The sequence below is a fragment of the Pinus tabuliformis genome, chromosome 4_1 (assembly GCF_031772625.1).
Source record: "Pinus tabuliformis cultivar Carrire ecotype Pingquan chromosome 4_1, CPIR1, whole genome shotgun sequence".
Taxonomy (NCBI): Eukaryota; Viridiplantae; Streptophyta; class Pinopsida; order Pinales; family Pinaceae; genus Pinus; species Pinus tabuliformis.
The window spans coordinates 472,356,015-472,370,628 of NC_142303.1; the positions used below are offsets into that span (position 1 = coordinate 472,356,015).

Genomic DNA, 14,614 nt, shown 5'->3' on the forward strand with positions numbered 1-14,614 from the left:
CATCAGCAAGATGACTTGGATTGCAGTTAACTTGCGTGACATGGCCCTGTCTACTAGTTTACTCAATAAATTCGAGTTATAAGCTAGAAGTAGAGTTGTGCATGTAGTGATTGCTAAGATTTAGCAATCAAGTTGAGTTATTGTTAGTTGAACTCAGTTATTTGAGCTCTAGTCATTAGTTGAGTCAGTTGAAGGTTCATTAAGTAGTTAATACTATTGTTAACTCACTGATCTCTCAATTAACTAGTGAATCAACTAAAAATAGACACAGTCATGCATGTAATCCGAATTTCCTAGTTGAGGTCAAGGAAAATGTATGTTTTTATTTATATTTGTGTACTGTTGAGTGTACAATGATTTTTCAATGATAAGGTGATCAATTCCTCAAGCTATTGCGCAAGGAAATAGGGAATTTCTCCTATTTTCTTTTGGGGCTAATTCCTCCAGGATTGCACAAGGAAATAGGAAGTTGGTTGAGGCTTGAATTGGCTAAGTGTTGGCCAGATCAGGTCAGGAAGCACAAAAAAGGGATTGCAATGCAGGGTGTGCTTCAAAGTTGAAGCAAGACATTGCATAATTGTTTATCTTTTCATCTAAATTAATGCAAAACATTTAAGGGGTTTTTCCCAGTTGGGTTCCCTTGTAAATCATTGTATTCTTGTGGTTTTGATGGTTGCATGTCATTGCATGTGTTTCTAAATTGTGATTTCGGTTTCGTAAAATAGTAGAGTAAATTTGTAATCTCTTGATTTCAGTTCGATTTCATTAGTAGTATCAAATTTATATTAATTTCTACATGGTATCAAAGCCTCAAATCACAATAGAAACCAGTTAAGAGGTCTTCTCTCTTAGAAATTTCGAATTACAAAGTTCATGGAGCATATATTCTTCAGTGCAGGAACAATATCCTTCTTTGGATTGAAGCTTGAGTATGCATTGTAGGGAATTTTAAATTTTTGAGCTTGGAACAGATTTAGGATCATCACAAGTGCCTCAGGAGAAGCATTTTGAAGCAGCGAGAATCTTGACAAGTGGGCAGTCTTTGAAGAACTAATGAGTTGTTAGGAGCCAAAGTTGTGGATTCCTAGTTCAGTTGGTTGTAGATGGCCAAACCACTAATAAGAGTTCAAATCTAGAAGACCCCAATGAGGATACTTCTTAAAGGAGCTATAAGGCTGCTAGTGGCAAGATCAATAGCCATTGTTTAGTAACAAAAAATTGAGTTGTGATATTTGATATTGGAAAATTAATGAGTATAGATATTTCTAGAGGGAGATCGAGACTCGGAGGGAATCTAGTTTCAGAGGGAGAAATCGTACGGAAGCTAGTACTTCAAGATCTGGGGAGATCAAACTCATTATTGCAGTAGTTGCAACACCAGTCCAGAAGCAACCGCTGAGCAGTAACAACAATAATATGAGTAGATCATATTTCTCCATGCATGTAGTTATACCTCTAAGAGTGAGGTGGGGCGATGTAGAGCCTTAGTCTGAGAGTTGCAAGTATATTACCAAGTTGCATATGAGAGCAATAGTAGTTGTAGTATACTCTTTTTATGATCCGAATTGGATCCATGAAGAAAAATCATAGAACCGTGACTGTATCAAATCGGGACAAAACATCGACTTCAAAGAATTAAGAGAAGTGATCAGAAACACCTCTAAACAGTGGCAGTTAGCAACCAACATGGAACGACGAGGGCCTCGGTCAAAGCGCGCTGACCGAGTCCCATGGAGACTGCACAGGAGGTGAAAGTACCCCCTGGGAAGCCCGGATCGGGAAAAGGAGGCAGTTTTTGATGCGCGATTAGCGCTAATCGCGCATCGCTGGGCAAAACCCATCAAGAAGGAGAGGCCCCGAGCACTCGGTTGCATGAGAGACGAGAAAATCATGGGGAAAAGGCTAAAGGCGAAGGTGGGACCCGCGCTCCAAAAATAGGTAGTATTTATCGGGGGCACCCTTGGGCGGTAAGTAGATTTGGAGAAAACGGAGCGATTCCACTCAGCACCCGACGCGTGGCAAGTGGAGGAGAGAGAAAACCACCGCTCATCATGTGCTAACGGTCGAGCAAGTCAACCGCGCGAAATGAGCGAATGGCATCGGATCTGGGGGATCTAGATCTAACGGCTGAGATCGCGCCCGATGGGAAAGCCGGAATCGACATGGGATTAAGCCGCGATCTATAAGAATTTGACGTCCGATTTGACCGCCAAGGTGGCAGATGAGTCATTCCACGACATAACTGAAAAACCGAACCCAACGAAGCAAGATGGCGCAATCGTAGGAGGACAAGTGGCCACTCCCTGCGAGCCTGATAATGACGCTGAGACAGGGAACTCCAAGCGAAGCTGTAGCAGGCAATCCGACGGAAGTGGAAGGGGAATCAAACAACCATGAGCTCGAATGGCTTTAAAGCCATGCACAGACAAAGCAGAAGACACTGAACACCGAGAGGAAGACAGAGAAGAAAAGGAAGAAAATAGAGAAAACGAAGACAGTGAAGCAAAAAGCAGAAAGAAGACAGAGGGTCGAGCTGACCAAAGGCAGCATCGAGCACGAGAGAGCTTGAGAGATTCAAGCCATCCCCAAGAGGATCTGTCAGGACTAAGCACGACACTGGGATCCTTCCATTAAAGACCAGAGAGGTCAAAGAGGCTGGCAATGGAAAGAGTCTATGCACTCTGGTAGCTTGGGGCATCCAAGAACCACCCTGCCAAGCAAATTCTGTTTTAGGAGACTCATATTGAGCTCCTTCATTGTAATTCTTTGCTTCAAGACACAATAAAAGAAGGCCACCACTGAGAGCTGGACCGAAGATGTAGCCCTGGAGGATAGGGTGAACTCCTTATTAATTTCTTGTGTTCTTGTATTTGCTTATTGTACTTCTCTGTTGTTTTCCATTTCAAGTGTCTGTGTATTTGCAATCTGATCGATCCGTTGCCTAAATAACATAGACACACACCAGCACATGAGTCTGTAATACCTTCAATTAATAATTCTTAACTGAGATCATTCATAGGGTGATTTTCAGATCAAATGGTATCAGAGCTCAAGGCTATAAGGTTAGACAAGCTTGTGTTGGCTTAGCTGTTGAATGCTCACTAGATCAAAGCTCAAATTAGGAGAAGGAGAGTTGGTTGAAACTAATCCTGAAATTGGGAGAGTCTATCCTCAGAAGACAATGTCAAAGGAAGGTTTTGTGGGGCCAGACCCTCAATTCATAGAAAGTTTCCTAGCCATAAAGTCCATGGTAGAAGAAATGTATAGGGACTTTAGAAAGCATAAGGATGAAGATTCATCAGGTTCTAAACAAGACAAAGAAGAATATGAGTCTCACTTCCATGACCACTCCAAAGGAAAAGGGAAAGAGGAAAGCTTCCTCACCCCTCCTAATAGCCTTGTGCATAATAAGAAAGCATCTTTGATCAAACTAGATGTTAAATTTGATTTGCCTATATATGATGGAGAGCTAAATGCTGAAAAGTTGGACAATTGGATTAGACAAATTGATGTTTATTGCAGAGTACAGAACATCGACTCAGACAAGAGAAAGATTCAGCTGGCAAGCCTATGCCTAGGAGGCACTGCCTTGGTTTGGTGGGAAGGCAGAACCCAAGCTGACATGAAAAGACATGGTAAGACCATCTCTGTCTGGAGTGAATTTGTTTCTACAATCAAAAAACAGTTCTATCCATTGGCCTACATGCAACAAGCCATGATGAGTTGGCAAACTCTTCGGTAGTTGAAAGGGCAAAGTGTGCAAGGGTACACTCAATAATTTAGAAAGAGAGAATTGATTCTAGGAATCCCATTAGACTCACCAGAGACTTTGTTGAAGTACATTGGTGGTCTACACAGCTACATGAGGCAAACCATTCCTCATGTTTAATCCCACTAGTATAGATGAGGTATCTGTAAAAGCTACTCATCTAGAAGCTAGAGGAAAGAATGGAAATCCAGAAGTTGGGGGACCATCCCAACCCACTGCAAGCAAGAGCAAGGAGAAAAGAAAGCAGAAGTGGAAAGCAAGGAAGGCTAACACTGCACAGAAAAGCAAAGCTTCATGCACTCACTGTAAAAAGGATGGGCATGATGATGAGCATTGTTGGATTCTGCATCTAGAGCTGAGGCCTAAGAAGTTCGAGGGCAAGAAGAAGAAGACTGCTGCAACTATTCCGAAAGATTTTGGGTCAGACTCGGGAGATGAAACAACCATTGTAGCCACATGCATAAAGGGTAAGAATTTTAAAGCATCTACTAGTAATTCTCCTCAATCTGTTATTGATGAAGAGAAGACATGAGCTTTTCCATATTCAAGTTGTTTCCAAACATCAAAAGATTGATACTTTTTTTGATAGTGGCTCACAAGTAAATTTAATTTCTAAAGCAATTGTAAAGAAATTGGGATTAGCAACTACACCTCACAAGAAACCATACCCATTAGGATGGTTGAATGATAAAGCACAACTACAAGTGACTAGACAGTGCAAACTCAAGTTTTCTTTTGGGTCAGCATTTGTAGATGAGGTTGAGTTAGACATAATTCCTTTGGATATATGTGGAATTGTTTTAGGAAGTCCTTACTTGTATGATAGAAAGGTTATTTTCTATAGAGATGAGAACAAGTATCTACTTGTTAAATATGGAATCAAATACTTTGTAAGAGCTCATAAGCTCAAGAATAATTATACTCTCATAAACTTAGGGCAGATGAAAAGAATGATAAATTCATGCAAACAATTCTTACTGATGGTTGTAAAGGAAAAGAAATCTGATAAAACCAATGTATTTGAGGGCTATAATGATAAACAGCAAGCTGATATAGAAAAGGTTGTTTCAGAGTATGATATCTTGTTTCAAGAACCTAAAGGTCTGCCACCCAAAAAGGAAATAGTACATGATATTATTTTGCAGCAAGATGTTCCATTGCCTAACATTGGAATGTACAGGTTGTCTGCTTTAGAGAATGCTGAAATCAAGAAGCAGGTGCAGGAGTTGCTCGAGAAGGGGTTCATCAGGCCTAGCACATCACCATGTGGGTCACCAATCATTTTGGTGAGAAAAAAAGATGGCTCGTGGAGAATGTGCATTGACTACCGAGCACTGAATAAGATAACAATAAAAATTTGTTATCCCCTTCCTCGCATAGATGATCTTTTAGATCAATTGAAGGAAGCTGTTTATTTCACCAAGCTAGACTTGCACAGTGGATACCATCAGGTCAGATTTGCAGAACAAGATGCATGGAAGACTGCTTTCAAAACAAAGCAGGGATTGTATGAGTGGTTGGTTATGCTTTTTGGCTTAACTAATGCTCCTTCTACTTTCATGAGATTAATGAATGATGTACTCAGACCTTTTCTTAATGATTTTGTTATTGTGTATCTGGATGACATTTTGATTTTTAGTAAAACGTGGGAAGAACACTTAAAGCATGTTAAGCAAACATTAGATGTTTTGAAAAGAGAAAAACTTCATGTTAAACTCTTAAAATGTGAATTTGGCAAAACATCTCTAAATTATTTAGGTCATATAGTAGGGGGTGGTGAATTGAAGATAGATCCCTCTAAAGGGGCAGTCATTGTAAACTGGCCTAAACCCAAGTCTGTTACAGAAGTGAGGAGTTTCTTAGGAGCATAACAATATTGGAGGAAGTTTATTTCTAACTTTTCCTCAATTGCAGCTCCCTTACATGCTTTAACAGGATTGAACAAGGTGTTTTAGTGGGGAGGCAAACATCAGAAAGCCTTCGACACCTTGAAAGAAAAGATTAGTACAACACCTGTACTAGCACTGCCTGATCTGCAAAGACCATTTGAGATCTAAACAGATGCCAGTGACTATGCCATGGGAGCAGTGTTGACACAGCATGGTAAACCCATATGTTATCATTCTGAGACTTTTAATCCTGCAGTAGTTAACTATCCTACATATGATAAAGAATTGTATGCATTAGTTCAGAGTGTGAAAAAGTGGAAACATTACTTAATGGGAAAAGAAACAATAATACATACTGATCATCAACCACTTCAATATCTACACTCCCAAACTAAGTTGCAACAATCAAGACATTACAGATGGATGGGTTTTCTACAACAGTTTCATTTAGTCATCAGATATAAAAAGGGAATACATAATAAAGTTGCAGACATGTTATCTAGACCCATTATAAATGCATCTACTATACTTAAGCACAATTTTGTGTTGCATGAAAGCTACATTGAACAATATGCTCAAGATATAGACTTTAAAGATGTATATGCAACTTTGAGTCAAGGCAAAAGAGTAGAAGAATTGGACTATCATGTAAAGGACTGAATCTTATACCATTGTGGGAAACTCTGCATTCCACAAACTGAGAGAGTAAAGATAATTAGAGAAGCACACACTTCTCTAATATCAGGTCACTTTGGGGTAAGTAAAACAGTTGCAAAGATTTTGTTATTGGCCAAAAATGAATGAGACAATGTCTAGATATGTAAGAGGGTGTACTATGTGTGCAAAAAGCAAGCCCAACAACAGAAAACTAGGCGTGTACACTCCATTACCAATACCTTCTCACCCTTGAGAAAGTGTTTCCATGGATATTGTGGGAGGATTGTCTAAATCTAGGAAAGGTTGAGATTATCTATATGTTTTTGTGGATAGGTTCAGCAAAATGTGTATTTTGATACCTTGTAATAAACACATTACAGCTGAACAGACTGCAAAATTGTTCTTTGAACATGTATGGGTCCATTTTGGATTGCCCACTTCTATGGTATCTGATCGAGACACCCGATTTGTGGGGAAGTTTTGGTCAAGTCTGTGGGAACTGATGGACACCAAACTGAAGAAAATCACAACTTTTCATCCACAAACTGATGGCTAGACAGAAGTAGTTAATATTGCAGCAAACATCCTAAGCTTTGGGATGAACATTTGTGTTATGTGCAGCATGCTTACAACAGAGAAAACATTCTTCTACACAGAGATCTCCTTTTGAGACCTGTTTTGGTTTCACACCAAGGTCTCCTTTGGATTTTGTCTTTGTTAAAGATACCACAGTTGAGGGACACATTGATGTGGACAAGGCAAATAGGTTCATTGAACAAATCCAGGAGATCCACCAGGCAGTACAAGAATAGCTGGAAAAGAGCCAAGCCAAATACAAGGCTAGGCATGACAAGCATCAGATGGAGCATAGTTTCCAAGTTGGTGACCAGGTCTGGCTATATATCAACAAGGATAGGATGCAAGGTGAAGGTAAGAAGCTAAAGCCTATCAGGTATGGACCCTTCAAGATACTTGAGAAGATTGGTGAAAATGCTTTTCGCCTTGATCTACCAGCTTACAAGCACATCTACTCAGTTGTAAATGCAGATTGCTTGAGATTTATTGAACCTTCAATGATTGAGGATCCTGAAGAGTAGAGTCAATTGCCTTCTATTTATAACCTCCTACCTGAATATATTAATGAATTGGAGGAAGACACAGTGCTGGACAGGAAGGTGAGGACAACGTGCAGGGGAGATGTTGAGTACCTCAAAGTAGGGCTCAAAGGTTCAAAACTGAGCAGTGCAAAGTGGATTGAGATTGGACAAGTGAGAAAACAGTACCCTCACTTAGTTGATGCTTGAAAAAAACCAACTTTTGGTGGTCCAAAAGCTTTTCAGTGGGAAGGCCGTGATACGAATTGGATCCATGAAGAAAAATCAGAGAACCGTGACTGTATCAAATAGGGACAAAACTTCGACTTCAAAGAATTAAGAGCAGCGATCAGAAACACCTCTAAATAGTGGCAATTAGTAGCCAGCTTGGAATGACGAGGACCTTGGTAAAAGTGCGTTGACCGAGGCCCATGGAGACTGTGCAGGAGAAGAAAATAGCCCTTGGGAAGCCCGGATCGAGAAAAGGAGGCAGTTTTTGATGTGCGCTTAGCACTAATCACGCATCGCTGGACAAAACCCCTTGAGAAGGAGAGGCCCCGAGTGCTCGGTCGCATGAGAGCCGGGAAAACCATGGAGAAAAGGCTAAAGGTGAAGGCAAGACCCGTGCTCTAAAAGCCGACGGTATTTATCGAGGGCACCCTTGGGCGGTAAGCAGATTTGGCGAAAACGGAGCGATTCCACTCAGCGCTCAATGCGTGGCAAGCAGAGGAAAGAGAAAACCACTGCTCATCGTGTGTTAACGGTCGAGCAAGTCAACCGTGCGAAATGAGAGAATGGTGTTGGATCTGGGGGATCCAAATCTAACAGCTGAGATCGCACCCAATGGGAAAGTTGGAATTGATAGGGGATTAAGCCGCAATCTATAATAATTTGACGTCTGATTTGACCGCCAAGGTGGCAAATGAATCATTCCACGACGTAACTGAAAAACCAAACCAACGAAGCAAGCTGGCGCAGTCGTAGGAGGACAAGTGGCCATTCCCTGCGAGCCTGATGATGACGCCGAGACAGGGAACTCCAAGCAAAGTTGTAGCAGGCGATCCGATGGAAGTGGAAGGGGAATCGAACAACCATGAGCTCGAATGGCTTTAAAGGCATGCACAGACAAAGCAAAAGACACCGAACACCGAGAGGAAGACGGAGAAGAAAATGAAGAAAACAGAGAAAACAAAGACAGTGAAGAAAAAAGCAGAAAGAAGACAGAGGGCCGAGCTGACCAAAGGCAACGTCGAGCACGAGAGAGCTTGAGAGATTCAAGCCATCCCCGAGAGGATCTGTCAGGACTAAGCACCACACTGGGCTCCTTCCGTTAAAGACCAGAGAGGTCAAAGAAGCTGGCAAGGGAAAGAGTTTGTGCACTCTAGTGGCTTGGGGCATCCAAGAATCACCCTGCCAATCAAATTCTGTTTCAGGAGACTCATATTGAGCTCCTTCATTGTAATTCTCTGTTTCAAGACACAATAAAAGAAGGCCACCACTGAGAGCTGGATCAGAGATGTAGCCCTGGAGGATAGGGTGAAATCCTTATTAATTTCTTATGTTCTTTTATTTGCTTACTGTATTTCTCTGTTGTTTTCCATTTCAAGTGTATGTGTATTTGCAATCTGATCGATCCATTGCCTAAATAACATAGACACACACCAGCACATGAGTCTGTAATACCTTCAATTAATAATTCTTAACTGAGATCATTCATAGGGTGATTTTTGGATCATTTTATGGATCATTATCCTTGTTACAGGGGCCCACAGTATTCAGTAGCAGAAGGATCAATGTTAGTTAATGCAGTCATATCTTAAGCGATGGTTGCAGACTAGTTGCAATTAGATGTTGAGGAGCACATAACAGTATTGATAGAAATGTAGGAGGCACAATGCAGAATCAACAACAATGTAGTTTTCCTAGTAGACAATGTAGAGAATAGTAGCAATCAGAGACTCATGAGACAATTGTAGCTCACATACACAATTGATTCAATATTTTGGATGTTCTTTAGCTGCAGTTGTTGCAGTAGCAATAGTGAGAGGTAGTGCTACAGTACATTCCACAAGAGTTGGATTGGGGTTGTGGAAAGCCCTTTTCTTTCTAAGAGGGAGTGTTAAAAATTGTTGCAAGAACAAGGCTCAATTTGAGTTGTGCCTTAGTCAAATTAAGTAATTCAATTTTCCACATCATAAGGATGACTTGGATTGCAATTAACTTGTGTGACATGTCCTTGTCTACTAGTTTACTCAGTAAATTCGAGTTATAGGCTAGAAGTAGAGTTGTGCATGTAGTGATTGCTAAGATTTAGAAATATATTTGAGTTATTGTTAGTTGAACTCAATTAATTGAGCTCTAGTCACTAGTTGAGTATTTAAGACTGTTGTTAACTCACTAATCTCTCAGTTAACTAGTCAACCAACAAAAAATAGACACAAACATGCATGGAATTTGAATTGCCTAGTTGAGGTGGAAAAAAATTCATGTTTGTATATTGTTGAGTGTACAATTCTTTTGCACTAAGAAGGTGACCAATTCCTCAAGCTATTGCACAAGGAAATAGGGAATTTCTCCTATTTTTTGGGGGCCTAATTCCTCCAGGATTGTGCAAGGAAATAGGAGGTTGGTTGAGCCTTGAATTGGCTAAGTATTGGCCAGAGAAGGTTAGTCAGCAAGAGAACAAGATTGCAGTGCAGGGTGTGCTTCAGAGTTGAAGAAAGACATTATAATTGTTTCTCTTTTCATCTGAATTAATGCAAAGAAGTGGAGGGTTTTTTCCCAGTTGGGTTCCCCTGTAAATCATTGTGTTCTTGTGGTTTTGATGGTTGCATGTGTTTCTAAATTGTGATTTCCATTCTGCATAATAGTAGAGGAAATTTGTAATCTCTTGATTTCAATTTGATTTCATTAGTACTAGAAAATTTCTATTAATTTCGACAATAATGCCAACAAAAATACACTAAAAGGTAAGAAGCAAAACTTATCATTGCTGAAAGAACTTACAAAAAAATTGACTAGTAACTTTATGTGGGTCTCTTTGTTGTCTTACTATCCTATTTAGTACAATGCTTAACATACAAACCATAACAAATGTGGATCTCTTTTTTATCTTCATACTGAACATAATGTGTAACATATAAGTCCTAAAAATGAATGATAAGACCAAAAAAAATAACATCACACATAAAAAACAAAAATCCACAAGTAAAAGGAACGAAAATATAGAAATGTAACATCATGATTATTTGTAAACCTACCTTAAGATCCCCTACCATATTTAGAGAATAGATATGGGACATTATATAATATAAACATTAGGGAAATGAAGTGGGACACCTCAAAATCATAGAGTGCCTTGAAGGGTTTTTTAAAATGAATGGAACTTGCTATTAATTCCACCTAAGGAAACAAGGTTTCACAAAACAATAGAATAATGGCAATATTTGTTGAAGAAAGTGTAACTACGTTTGATAATTACAAATGTAATTTTGATCTTTGTACTTGTCAATAAAAAGAAATATTATTTTTGTAAATTATAAGAATGAGTTTCTTGCTCATTTCATAGGTCTAGGAAAGTCAAAGAGTCAAAGACATGTATAAAGAGCTCTTCTTGAGCATATATGTAATGTATATGAGTCTACCTAGTGACTAGATTAACCCTCCAAGACAAGCACAATCCTCTTGAAGAAGGAAGCAAGAAAAATGATGAAGAGAGTAGTCATGTCGGCCTCAATATATATATATATATATATATATATATATATATATATATATATATATGTCATGTCGGCTCATATAAGAGACACAATGGTTCACTTGGTCAAGTCGGCTTAATATGGAAACATAACCACTATATATACCCAGCTAGGGTCACCGCAAAAGAGCAGAACAAGAACTCGCATTTATCTGAGATGATTCGGTTGGGTACAGGGTCTGCAATCCGCATTACAAGAGGGCACCAATTCAGACTTCTTTGCAACTTCGGGTGAGGACAGAGACTTGGATTCTCTGTGACTTTTGGATGGTTGCAGGATGGGTAGAGGTATGAGATCCTCACAGTTCGGATGGAAAAATAGTGAGATAATTTCGTATGGATGCCACAAAGGTACACTCTCGACATAGGTGCAATAAAGAAGGTCTTGGGTCTCTGTCTCGACATAAAATCATGATCTCGGTATAACTTATGAATAGTCCTCACAGTGACACACATTGTCTCAGCATACATACTATCTCGGCATAATACTCTATCAACATACTTGACACAATCATGTTCTTGACATTATAGTATTGATCATAATCCTATCAAAGACAAGGTCATGATGAATATCTCAGAGCATTACACGAACCAAGTTCATAATGAAGAACGGTTTAATATGGTGAAGATCTCTATGAAGATGCGACAGTGATGTTCTCAATGATGGCAACATTAATGAAGATCTCAGCAGTACAGTGATGATGATCTCAACAGTGAAAAAGAAGAGGATTGATGTCTTGGTCTTGGAGTGGCTTATAAGGTCAAGGGTCATGGTCTTGGTATTCGTCAATTGGAATCTTTATAAGAATAATTTTGTGTGGGTTTTCCTCTCCAAGAGGGAGAGGTTTTGGCCTTGGCAAAAAGCCAATATCTTGTGTTCTTGTCTCTTTGTTTTTTGTAACTATTTGATGAATATAAGAAGACACACTCTAATAAGAGAAAGTGAAGATTGCACAGCTAAGAAGAAAAATTAAAATACCTCACAACTAGTTATCTTGCTAGAAGAATCACATTAACTACACTTCCCCTAGATTCTTCAACAATATTAACATAAACATATATGGATACTTGACAAAGGTATGTGGTGGCTATGTTAATTACATGCTTCCACCCACTTGACAAGCCATTGTTCACTAACTTATATATTTGATCAACTTGCTCCATACACATATTTTCTAACATGTTAGCCATGGATGTCATTCACTTTTTGTTTGGACTTATAACATCCGACACATTGCCGTTGTTGTAAAGCAATGCAACATCTATATTATCAATGCCCAACATTTAATAATATTTCTATTTGTAAAAGATATTGATATTGATATTGACATTCTATATGTTAGTCAAAATGAGTTTTATGAGTTTCGTACATTAATTATTTTTGTAGTTGAAATCTATCAAATATGATCTATTTTTCTATTATCCTAAAGAAATTCCAAAAAAAAATTAAACACATACGTAGGAAAATATTCTAGATATAGAGATTTGCAACTCTCTAAATTTTTATGTAGATTAATCTTCACTAGAGTTTGATGGAAAATAATACTATATTTGACTTCTAAATCCTAAAAATGAGTTTTGAAATCACTATACAAATTTTATTAAGAAATAATGAAATAATTTATTTCTAACTAACTAAATATATTAAGTGCAACTCAAACACTAGATGTATGAGAAATTGATGAAAATCATTAATGTTAAATAATTTGCACATTAAAGATGCCACCTAGTTGATATTGTTGGCACAATAGTAAAGCTAAAACACATTCAGACATAATACAAAGCAAGTTTGAATGGGTTAGAAAAAAATTAAAAGCATTTATCATGTATCAATATAGTGGAGAGATTATGCTTTCATATAGAAACAAGTGGAATTAATGTTTTAATGCTAGTTGCTATGGTTGGCACAAGTGGAATTAATGTTTTAATGCTAGTTTCTATGGTTGGCACAATAGTAAAACTAAAACACGTTCAAACATAATACAAAGCAAATCTGAATGAGTTTGAAGAAAAATGAAGATCATTTACCATATATCAATATAGTGGGGGCATATTATGCTTTTAAATAGAAACAAGTGGAATTAATATGAGCTTACTCGTGGGTGCCTCTCTCAAGTTGGACTACCCTTCGTCGTAATCTGCTAGTAATATCTGGAAGAAGGATAGTCCAACATTCTGCACTTAATTAGATATTACTCCATAGCTCGTACGTCGCTGTTACTGGGCTACTCCTGTCGCGCTTGAGGAATCTGCACATACACTCAAAAGACCAAAAAGGATATTTCTCATCATGAATAATTTTTTGCCGTCTATATATATATGGTTCATTGGATTATGTGGTGAAGTTTCGGACAACTATCATATATTGCATTCTAATTTGTTATAAATATGTGGACGTCATATAAATCAAAATGCAGCCGTCATTTTCAAGCGACCAATACGCCTCTCCTTCCCAGAAGCGGTATGAATTCACCAATCCGATAAATTTCTCAAATAATAAAATAATTGAATTAAATTCTCATGGTAGAATTTCAGCAGCAGACAAAAGAAAATTAGAAAATCCCCAGCTTCCAGTTTCTGGCAGCTGGAAGGGAATCCCAAAATCTTTCATCTAACACATCCAACGGAGGAATATCCTGTACGTTGAAACCTTCGCCATTATCCATACTTTCAAAAGCTACTGAATCCCCAAATGTCGCAGCCTGCTCCCCAATAATCTGTTCGTTGTTAATGTCACATTCCTCTTCCAAACTGTATGATGAAGATGCCCCGCCATTTTCAGAAAGAAGCCGGAATTCTTCTGCCGCAAACTTGGCCGCAGCGGTTTGAATTTGCTGCGGTGACAGAAACGAAGGGAAGGAAATTTTGGGCAGAGAGTGGGGAAAATTAAGCTTGGCCTTGGATCCTCTGAGGCAGTAAACGGCAAAGTCATATGCACGGGCAGCTTTTTCCGGCGTGTCGTAGGAGCCCAACCAAATTCTGGCACTGGAATTGGGAATTCGAACTTCGGACACCCATTTCCCCCATTTTCTCATATGGATTCCCTTGAAGTGCCGCGACTTCAGTGAGCAGCTTTTGGGACTGCTGCTACAGCTCTGGTTTCGCGAGGGTTTAGTCATTGCAAGATTTTACGTCTCTCGAGGGAGGAAGTAGTGAGGGGATTTGAAGTCAGGTATCACAGAGATGGTGGTAGATCCTAGAGTTGTGCGAGTGAATGTCTGCAGCATGAGATTGTTGGGGGTAAGTGCCAACAGATATATATATTATAGAGACGGAAAACGTGTTGAGTGCATCGGATGTTTTGTGGAGTGGTCTAAGAAGTTAATATACGCGCAGCCGATTTAGAATTAAAAACATGGGAACCGGCTTGACGAGTCCGAACTTTTATGCAGGAGCCAGGTTGGTGTGAATCCGTCTTGGACGAGTCTGAAGAAGAAAGTTTAGAGTA

The 14,614-nt window shown here is 39.0% G+C and overlaps 1 protein-coding gene across 1 annotated transcript; it reads right to left on the minus strand.

Annotated features, from left to right (window-relative positions):
• Positions 1-13,718: 13,718 nt before the first annotated feature.
• On the minus strand, positions 13,719-14,285 carry LOC149176502 (ethylene-responsive transcription factor ERF012-like). The gene has a single exon (XM_089421490.1). It carries the CDS (start codon positions 14,283-14,285, stop codon positions 13,719-13,721), a length of 567 nt encoding a protein of 188 aa, XP_089277616.1.
• Positions 14,286-14,614: the final 329 nt, after the last annotated feature.